Raw genomic sequence first — 10,826 nt, forward strand, 5'->3', positions numbered from 1 at the left:
TGAGGCTGACTGGTCTGTAGTTTCCAGATCTTCCGTCTTGAGGAAAAGGATCTCCCTTTTTGAAGACTGGAGTGACATTGGCTTTCCTCCAGTCCTCAGGCACCTCTCCTGTTTGCCACGATCTAGTGAAAATGATGGGGAGTGGTAGAGTGAAAACGTCAGCCAGTTCATAGAATCATAGAATCATAGATGTTGCGCAGGGAGCCCCAGAATCACGACACACTTCCCAGAAGGTTCGTCAGTGTTGAGAGTCTTCCCTTCTCCAGGCTTTCTCTCCTACATCCAGGGTCTGGAGCTCACAAGGGCTGGCTTCAGGATTAAAGTCTGAAGCAAAGGAGGCATTCAGCAACTCTGCCTCCTCTGCATCCTCAGTGACCAGGGCTGTGCCTCACTCAGCAGCAGACCCACACTTCCCTTATTCTTCCTTCTACTTCTGATAGATTTGAAGAAGCCCTTTTTGATCTCTTTTACTTCATTTGCTAGTTTTAGTTGTAAGAGGGCTTTGGCCTTTCTTATTGCCTTCCTACACATCCTGACAGCTTCCCTATATTTCTCCCAAGTGACAAGTCCCTTCTTAAATGAGCTATACACTTCTTTATTCCATGAGATTTCCTGCAGAATCTCCCTGATTATCCATGCAGGTCTCTTAGCTCATCTACCTGGTTTTTTACTCAAGGGAATGCACCTGTCTTGGGCTTGGAGGAAGTGGTATTTAAAAATTGACCAACTTTCTTGGGCCCCTTTACCCTCCAGCGTCTTAGCCCATAGGATCTTACATGGAGATATTCCATGCCATGTAACGTCATGCTCAGCAGTAAAAACACATGGGAATGGAGACCTGTTCTGAAGTAGATGTTGCTTGGAGACTAGCTGGGCATCTGTCTGCTGCTGGTGGGAGTTGGTTTGTGTCATTCCCTCCCACCCCCTGCTCTTTCTTGGCCTTCACTTATTAAATTGTCTTTATCTCCACCCATGAGTAAGTTTCTGTTTTCCTCTTCTGATTCTCTCCCTCATCCCACAGAGGGAGGAGAACGAGCAAACAGCTGGTGGGTGCTTAGTTGCTGTCTGGGGTCAACCCACCACAGATGGATATAATATTGCCCAAAACTGTAAGAGCCAACTAAGCTGATGCTAATGGAAAAAATGCTAATGTCTGTAGGCACCTTGGGGAGCAGGGAGAATGCACTAAATTGTGCACAGATAAGTAGGAAGTTCAGAAAGGAAGTGAGGGATGAATGTTTTGACAGAGTTATATGGGATTCACAGTCTGGTTTTGATATTTGTGAGTTTGAAGTAACAATTGCAGATCCCGGTCCCCTCAGGTGAAACGCTGTTTGTCTAAACATTCTTTCAGCAAAACTCTTCTACTCAGTCCTGTTTTAAAGATAGTGTTATATAAATTCTTAGAAATATATATTGACATCTTAGGACAATACACTGAAGAAAATCTGCAGCTCTGTTTAGAGGTATAGGGGAATACAATGTATGCCAAATACAGAACTTTATGGTAATAGTTGTTAAATTTTAAATGGCATTATGGTGTTGGTTAGCAGCAGGATCTGTTGCCTTCTTGGCCTTCACATACACAGTCTTGCTAGGTTTAGATGATGTCCAGTTTTGGTTTATTCTCTCAAAATCTTGTTTTCTAGATTATCATCAAGAATATGGGTTGGAATCTCATCTCTCCTCTTGTCAGGTGTATTTTCATGTATAAACAGGAAGACGATAAGCGAGAACACTGCCTGAAGATACTAGATCAGCTGGCACAGGTATGTTTTTGAAATGTATGGTTATAATACCATAATGGTAGTGAAGGGAGTGGTCCTAATTTTCCCCTGATTTCCAAAGAAAACAAGGCACAAATACTTGTCGGTTTTTCTGTCCCTTTCTCTAACTTTTAATCTCATGGGTCAGTTTCAGCTGAAGTAGGCACAGGCTTAGTGTTCTCAGAGATAATTAACCTCTTGCAAATCTTGTCAAATTAGTAACGGGAAAAAAGAGAGGAAAAAAAAAAAAAAAAAGAAACATAGCATTACCCAGAAGAAAAGGCAGTTAGAACTCATGAAGTTTTTGAAAGGCAACTGCTGCAGTCAGAGCAGCCACAGCAATACTGCCTCTTGTTTGCTGCAGATACAGTATGACAGTGATTATCTGATGATTCTGATGGAGTAGTAGGGCAAAAAAGTTTTGGTCTGTAGAAACCTAGTTCCCTCTCATTCTTGGATACTTAAAAAACAACTTGCAAACTCTGTAGCTTGAGTTGAATTCACATTGAAATTTTTCTTTTCTCTCTACTCCTAAGAATTACTTTGCTAAGGTACTGTGAGGTTTTTATAGACCATAGAAATCAAGTTTAGTGTCATTATTTATATGTGTTGAGCTTATATAAAAGTGTACACACGTACATGGTCTACAGAAGATGTTAATTGTAGGGAGGTATGTATTGTTTCATATTTGTTTTCAAGGGCAGACCTTGACCTGTTTAGGAGGCTAGTTGACAAAGTCACTTGGGAGGCAGCCCTGAAGGGCAGAGGAGTCCAGGAAGGCTGGACATGCTTCAGGAGGGGAATCTTAAAGGTGTAGGAGTAGGCCACGAAAGAAGAACAGTGAAGCTGGTGAAGGGTCTGGAGAAAAAATCTTAGGAGGAATGGCTGAGGGAAATGGAGTTCTTTAGCCTGGAGAAAAGGAGGCTCAGGAGAGACCTTCTTGCTCTCGACAACTACATGAAAGGAGGTTGGAGTAAGGTGGGTGTTGGTCTGTTCTCCCATGCAGCAAGCAGTAGAACAAGAGGAGACAGCCTCAAGGTGCACCAGGGGAGGTTAAGTGGGAAATTTCTTCACCAAAAGAGTTATCAAGCACTGCAACAGGCTGCCCAGGGAAGTGGTGGAGTCACCATCCCTGGAGGGATTTAAAAGACTTGTAGATGTGGTGACCTGGCAGTGCTGGTTAACAGTTGGGCCACCTCAATCCATTGAGATCCAGTGCTGGGGAGCCTCAACACAGCGTTTTGGTTTTGTATTTTTGGAAATTTACCCCCCCTTGCTGTGTTGTTCCTATAATCCCCTGACCCTGTTAAACCCCTACCCTTCTTCCTTTCTGTTCCCTGCTAAATAATATATTTCACTTTTTGTTAACTTTCCATCTGTGCAAGACCTTTATTACTCCTGCCTTCTTTTGTTTCTCTCCATCTGGGAAAACTAAGGGATAAGGGAGGGGGAACACAGTTCTGCCTTCTAACCAGGACAGGCTTGATCTTAAAGGTGTTTTCCAACAAAAACGATTCTGTGGTTCTTAAAGATTATCTTGGCTGTTCAGATCTGCATTCTATTCAAGAACTGAAGTTTGCTTGTGATGATTTTTTTAGCCTGTGACTATCATTATGAAAAAAAATATGCATTGTTCCTCTCTTGCAGCTATGCAATCCAAAGGAACTTTTTTTGGGTTTACTCGAGCAGATTGAACAGACCTCTGGAGAGCACGTGTGCCAGACTGTCATGTTATTGCTTCAGCCTTTGCAGACAGGTGAGATGCAGTTTCTCATGTGATTTCTGAAATAAATTATTTTCTCATTTATTTATCAATTTAATGTTTTGCCTTTGCTGGAATAGTTTTGGAATATGTCAGTCCTGACAGGCTTTACAGTCTATTATATTCTGCAAAAAACCTCAAGGGATGGCTTTCATACTTATATTGGCCTGTTAGAAGAAGATTTTATGGGATTAGTAGCATCAGTTGAAAAACCAATATTCAGCTATTTTTCACTGTTTACAAGAATGTGGTCTGGTGACAGTTGTATTTGGAGGTGTAAACCATTCATTTATTACAGAAATAGAGAATTACATGGATCTGTGAAATCCTTCATTATTTAAATTTGAAACATACAATTAAATATTTTCATAGGGTAAAACATTTCAGATTGAATCAGGTTGAAGTATTTGATTGGTGAGGGGGAAGCATTCTTCTGGCTTTTAGATAAAACCTAAAAGTATTTGGTTTGGACAGCCACTAATTAGGTAACAAGTAGTAGTTTCTGGTTTGATATGTGAGATGAAATCGTCTTGTATATCAAGTTTAAAACTGATTGTAGCAGTCTCTGAGATGTGTCACTGAATTATGTTAGAATTTGACCAGAGTCAAATTAATAGTGAACTAGCTGATGATGTTTAGTCTTGCTGGAGTTGCTCATGTCATTTCAGGTTTCAGTCCCTCTCCTTGCCTGAACTAAAGGCTTTCTTACGTAGTCTTACGTGTTTTCTTCACTTTTTCCTCTACTAAGTAAACTCTTACCTCTTCCTTTTTTTTTTTTTTTTTTTTTTGTTTCCCTCAGTGCTTTTGAAACTTCAGAACAAGAAGGGCTACTCAGTGGGTTTATCATTGGCCATGATTATGAATCAACTTACTCCCTTACCTGTACCTTATACAAAACAACAACTACAAGAAGATAAACTTGGTCTCTGTCAGTGTTGTAATGCAGTGGTGGACTTCGCTAAACCTTTTGTGAATGAAGTTGTTAAAAACATGGAAAAGTCATTGGAATGCAATGACATGGAGCTGAAAGAAGAATTATTAAGATTGTGAGCATTTTATGTCAGTGTAATATATTCCTATAACTTAACAAAATGAATAGTAGGCATTTATTACATAGGCAGTAAGTAAATCATGTGATGAGTGGTTTATAATGCTGCCAACTTATATTACTAATGTATTTTGGAAAAAAAACAAACTAAAAATGCCTTGCATATTTATGAAGTGAGAGAATAAAGCTGAAAATAATAATTATTTTTTTTAGCAGAGAGAAATGGTAAAGAAATATTCGTCTCTGTGCTGTGAAGCTGATTTGGTTCTGTGCTTCTCCTCAAACTTACAACAGTGAGGGTAGCCGTATTCTGGAGGTGAAGTGGAAGGAATGCTTCTACAGGAGACATTCTTCTTTTTTTTTTTTTTAATTCGCCTTGCAATATCAGGAGTAGCAGCAGCCAATCTAAGTATAGACTTTATTCTTGGTCATCAGTGACAGTATAATAGTCTGTATTTGTGACTGTATTGGTGATGTAGTTTCACCACTTTTTATTTCAGCTGTATGAAAAGCCTAAAATACCCATTACTGACAGCTCAGCTTGAACAGCTTGAAGGCATTGAAGAACATCCCTTTCGGCACTTTGCAGCTGAAATTATAGTAAGTGCAGTCAAAATTAATTACAGTGTTTGCAAAAACAGTGGTCTAGCTCAGAATTACCTATGACACATTCTAGAGCTCATTTTGCTTCCTTTATTGATTAGTGGGATGTCTTCCTGGGCCTTGTAAGAATATCCAGGTTGATGAAGGTCTAGAACGTTTCTGGGTCCCATCTCTGAAAGCACAAATCTTGCAGAGACCGTGTTGCTCCAGGGTAAACCAGTTTGTACTGCTTTCTGAATCAGGAGTTGCTGCTTTGCTGTAACTGCTGCTTTTTCATGGTGGTTTATGAATTTATTAGAATTTCTAAAGGATCGTCTTCGCTGCATTACTACGTCAAGGTAAAATCCACATTTTACCTTTAATCCAAGTGTTGCACAAGAGAAATCTGTAATGTGCCTGGTGCAGGGACAGCTGACTATTAAAGAACATAAACTGATGTGTGACAGCTGCTGCAGCTGGAAATTTGGTGGAAACATGTCCACTTCATGCAGTTACTCTGGTTTAGAATGTTCATAGCAGCTGATCATTTTAGTTAGTTTTATTGACATTTGCAGCAAAACCAAGCCTTATAAGGAGATAGTCAGGTACAGTCCATGCATATGTTGGAACACAATTTATGTATGTTTTCAGAAATAGGAAGGACTACATGTGATTAATAAAGTTACAGCAAGTAGAGCTGTGCTTTGTCCGTATTTTGAATATGGTAACGAATATTTCCTGTCTTGCACATATCCAAATGTTTGACCCTAGCTGGCAGCTGAGCCCCCACACAGTCACTTAGGCCCCCCAGTAGAACAGGGAAGAGAATCTGAAGGAAAAACCCCAAGTGATGCAGTGGTAGCCACCACTTCTGCCGTCAGACTGATGCCCAGCCAGTCTCTGAGCAGCAGTTAGTCTGAAAAACCCTACCTTCCCACCCCTAATTTGTTGCTGAGCTTGACATTACATAGTGTGGAACATCTCAGTGATCAGCTGAGGTCAGCTCTCCCAGCTGTGTTGCCTCACAGCTTCTCACCCACCCTCTGCCTGCTTGCTGAGGGGCAGGGGAAGAAGCAGAAGGCCTAGATGCTGTGCAAAGACTGTTCAGCAATAGCTGAAACACTGGCACATTACCAAGGCCGTTTTAGTCAGAAATCCAAAACACAGCACCATAGAGGCTGCCATGAAGAAAATCAACTCCATGCCAGCCAGACCCAGTACACCAAATTTCAAATATGTGTAAGTATCAGTTGTCTCTAATTTTGAAATGCATTGTTATACAATGATTTGTGTTGGGCTTGTGAAATGGAGGAACCTTCTCGACAGCCAGAGGCTGGATTATTTTCTAACAGGTTGCTCAGGAGCAGGCTAGTGAACCTTGTAATGGAATAGAAGAGTGGAAAATATTCTCATTGCTAAATGGAGTCTTTCCTCAGGACAGCCAATGGGCCCCCCTAGTTGGGTAACACTGAGTAGACAGGAACGGCTCATTTATGTCAAGATTGCAGCTAGTGTCTTCAACTGCTACATAACAACCTGATCTTATCAGAAGTACAGGAGAACTGAGCATTAAATGACTATTAACTGGTTATTAATATTTTCTGTTAACCAAAATACAGGTCTGGTTTTTGTAACTGGCCATTATGATTCTTTTCTGCATATTGTTTTCTTAACTAGGCATACGATTGTTTTTCATGTTAATGTTGGCTGTATGAAAGAATAGTTAAGTCTGAGCTTTGAACTTTGTTCTACTGTATTATCCTTGGTTAGAGGAGAAAAATTCACAAGTCAAATACAGAAAGGCAAATGCCAAAGAATGCCTGGAGCTACGCAAGGGGCAAATGGAAGTTACGGAGAAAGTAGAGTGGGAGTGAAGCCGGCTAAGGGACTGAAGAAATATAACTATTGGAGGAAGTTGGCTGGAATGGCTGTGAACCATGAACCAAGAGTTAGGACAAAGCTTTTTATATGAGATAATGGAGGAATTAGTCCTAGAAGAGCAGAAAGACTGGGTTAGGGTGTCATTTTGGGGGAGGGAATGGCACACTAAGGCTTGATGTGTTTCAAAAGGAAGACTTGGAGCCATCTGGGATGAGGAAAGTGCACATAAATATACTCTTTGTGTGCAAATATACATGTATGCAGAGAAAGTCTAGAAGTTGCCATGTGATGGAACTCTGCTTCTTTTCTCTGCTTCTTTTCCAATTTATGTTCAAATACCTAAGCATTTTTGCACACAAAATTCTATATCCAAATGTTAAGACTGTGAAGTGCACTAAGCAGAGGGAAAAACTTGGTTGTTTTTCAACAATTTTTAGGTTTTCTACCGTGATCACACCCATTTTTTTCCACAGCATGTCTCAGCATACAATGGGACTACTGTGTGGATCAGTCAAGGGTTGTGCAATGGAAGAGAATCTTGTCTCTGAGACCTGAACTTCATTCATTGCAGGACTTTCAGGGTATGCAGTAAAGGAGATGGGAATTACCAGAAGATCTCATGGTTAAGATAGTTGAAGGGTGCTCAGAAAAACTGGCTGTTTACCCTGTTTCTCCTGCTGGGCACAGTCTGAAATGTTTTTTATGCTAAATATGAAATACCTTTTCTTCATTTTCTCAAGAAATTCACTTCTGCTGTTTGTGGAATTGGGTAATGGGAGCTGCAGCTAAGGTCAGTAAAGTCATGCTTTGACTATATGATGTCTTGTGTAATCCTAATTTTCCAGAGTGTGAGATCGGAGATGTTCGGTTTGGATAAGCCTGGAACAGAGAGTTAACCTTGGTCTTGCTGTTTCTTCATAATATACACAGTAGGAGTTAGACTATCTCTTAATACACACAAAAGTGTGTGAGGGTGGGAAGAAACCACACTAGCATTTGGGAAGCACTCAGGTGTCATTGTGTCGTGCCTCACTGGAAGGAAAGGCCATACAGAGATTCTGACTTCAGAGCAGGGCTTGCCTGTAGCAGATGAACATTGTGTTGTGTATTGATTAGTAAGCAGAAAACAAATTGCTGAGTATTCTGTGATGTGAAACAAAGGGTCTGGTGGCATCAAGTGGTTCTGAAGCTTTCATTCATAGCATTGTGAATAAGGGTGTCAGGCTAGAGTTTTGCAGGGTGACTTTATTTTGTGCTTTGATAACTTTTGAGTGCCTGACTTTGCCATCTTAGTAACAGTCTTCTAACAGTAGCTAGCTATTTTTCCTGCTGGCTATTTTTTGTATATATGTCACAAAATATTTGTTAATTTATGCTTATACTATGTAAGAGAATTTACTGTAAATGCAGTTAAAGCTTGAAAACTTAATTGGTATGCAGGTTTTTTTAAAAAAAAAAAAAACAAAAAACTATGAGCAATATATATATATTTTTTTTTTTTTAATAGGACATTTTGTGGGATATAAGAGAATTGATACCATTAATGTTTTTACATCGTAAAGGAAAAAGTCCACACTGGGAGAATCAGGAGTTTGCAGAGATGGAGCGAAAGGATTCTGCAGATTCTTTGGCATGTCTGTCTTACCTGGTGTTTGTTCAGCATTTTGGTATTGATTGCTTTCCAATGGTATTTAGGTAAGTACTATTATTCCTCACTTACTATAAGTCTGTACTTTGATGAATCTTCCTGAGCAGAGGAAAACTTATTTGTGAATGGCTGGAAATGAAAACTGTCTTTTACCTGTATTCATTTTATGTCAACCTTTATACTTTTGTATTTTATGTAACTTATATTATATACAAAAGAAGATACTCCAGTCCTGCAGATTAGTTTATTATACTTCAATTTTAGATGAGCTGTCCTTTAAAAGAAACTAGTAGGGTTAGTCACATGCTGAAAATTAACATGTATTAAATTTTCAATTGGATATTTATAGACAGTGTCCATGCAAGATTTATTAACAACAATTTGACCTACTATTTTGTGTCTTATTTCAAAATTATTAAATTTATAATGAGATTTTAATATTTTTTTAAAAAAGATTAATCCTGTTAAATATATTAACTGTATTCAAATGTATATAGCTTATGCAGTTTACTGTAAGCCTCTTTTTTTCTCTTGTAGTCCATCATACCTTCTGCAATGCAATATGACACATATTGAAGTGCTACTGAAAAGGTAGGAAAGTAGGGTTTATGGTATTTGGAGTTCTAGATAGTGGATGTGCTCTCTTACAGTAATTCATAGAATCAAATTTTTAATATACCACATAAATTCAGAGGAGATTTTTAAGCCTGATAGTTAAAATGGCAAATTCTGTGTTTACTAAGGATTAAAAAAAGTTGTTTGAAACATTTATTTATTGTTTTCAGCTTGTATTGTGATCTCATTTTTGGAAACTTTATTCTGAAAATGAAAAGCTAAGGTCTTTTAAACACATGCGGAATTATTAGAGTGTATATTTATTTGTAATTCTGTAACAATTAGTTTACCACTAGAGACTATTGTGATAGGATTTATTTGAATGTATTCTGATACAATATCTAATCTGATTAAAGATAAGGCTTTGTAAAGGAAACCAGACTTTGCTATATATTGTGGTTATTTCAACTTCCATAAGCAGTAGTCTTGACTAAATAGTTTCTAGCAATGCTATAGAAGGGAAGTTTCCCATTAGAACTGCTTACCATTTCCTGGTAAAAAGAGGAAAAAAAAATTCCTGCTCTCTTCAGTTTATGATCTGCTGTGGGCTTTTTTAATCTTGCAGAACTATGCAAATGGTATCATCTAGGAAAAGTTTCATTTTCTTTGTTGTTCAGTGTCATGATACCTGTGAGATATGAGATGCTACTTTTCAGCATTTATAAATATTGAGGGGGAAAAAAATGTCATTTTTGACCCTACAGAGAGGAGTCTTATTTTCAACTTCTCATCAGCTAGTTTACTCAAAAAAAAATCTTTGACAGAAACAATGAGGATACTGTATTTAGAAAATGGAGTGAAAATTGTTGAGGGAGGGACAATCTCTTTGATCTCTGTTCTAGTATTTCTTCTGAAATATCAACTGTCTGGTTTTGATTAACAACTTGAATTTGATAATGTTTCTTTTTTTCTAGAACAGAAGAATCTATGTTATCTAAAGGACTTGTAAGTTTTCTACTAATCAAATTTTCAATGTTACAAAGTTTATTCTTTCCAATTTAAGTAGTGGTAAAACTTTTGTCCCCCTTTCTAAAAAAGGTACAACTGGTAGATCAGATAATAGTTTCAGAAACATTTTGAAGCTTAATTGGATATTCCTCAGTCTTAAAAACACATTTATTGGACTTTACACAAATGCATAAATGTTTAAATTACCATCTACACTTACATTTGCAGTTCCTAGGAACTTTGGATATCAAAATTAGCGTTTGTAGTGAAAGTGTTTTTAGCCATAAATGTTAAGCGTGTAGATTAGTGTCCTACATATGTGTGAAATGTTGGCAGCTTTTTTTTTTTCCCTCCCCCCTCCAGGATCTGTTTGAGAGCTCTTTATTGAGACTGGAAGATAATAGCCTTCTCCATCAGTATTTAGAATTCAGAGATTTTGTTAACGTACCTCAGGTAATAAGAAGCAATGTACAGAAGCATTAAAAGTTTGATTCATACCTAGCTATACCTATGATATCTATAATGTTGATAATATGTGGCTGTCTTGTAGGTATTTGAGAGAGAGCACACTGCTGA

The 10,826-nt window shown here is 38.3% G+C and overlaps 1 protein-coding gene across 1 annotated transcript in view; it reads left to right on the top strand.

Annotated features, from left to right (window-relative positions):
- Positions 1 to 1,649: 1,649 nt before the first annotated feature.
- The window catches only part of GLMN (glomulin, FKBP associated protein), a gene marked incomplete at its 5' end in the record, with an annotated part of 18,144 nt that continues 8,967 nt past the window's right edge, over positions 1,650 to 10,826 (top strand). The window contains 8 exon segments of the mRNA XM_008939226.1: positions 1,650 to 1,769; positions 3,414 to 3,522; positions 4,328 to 4,574; positions 5,077 to 5,176; positions 8,547 to 8,734; positions 9,225 to 9,278; positions 10,217 to 10,247; positions 10,614 to 10,703. Coding sequence (XP_008937474.1) covers positions 1,650 to 1,769; positions 3,414 to 3,522; positions 4,328 to 4,574; positions 5,077 to 5,176; positions 8,547 to 8,734; positions 9,225 to 9,278; positions 10,217 to 10,247; positions 10,614 to 10,703 — 939 coding nt within the window.

This window comes from Merops nubicus, unplaced genomic scaffold (assembly GCF_000691845.1).
Source record: "Merops nubicus isolate BGI_N331 unplaced genomic scaffold, ASM69184v1 scaffold16564, whole genome shotgun sequence".
Lineage (NCBI taxonomy): Eukaryota > Metazoa > Chordata > Aves > Coraciiformes > Meropidae > Merops > Merops nubicus.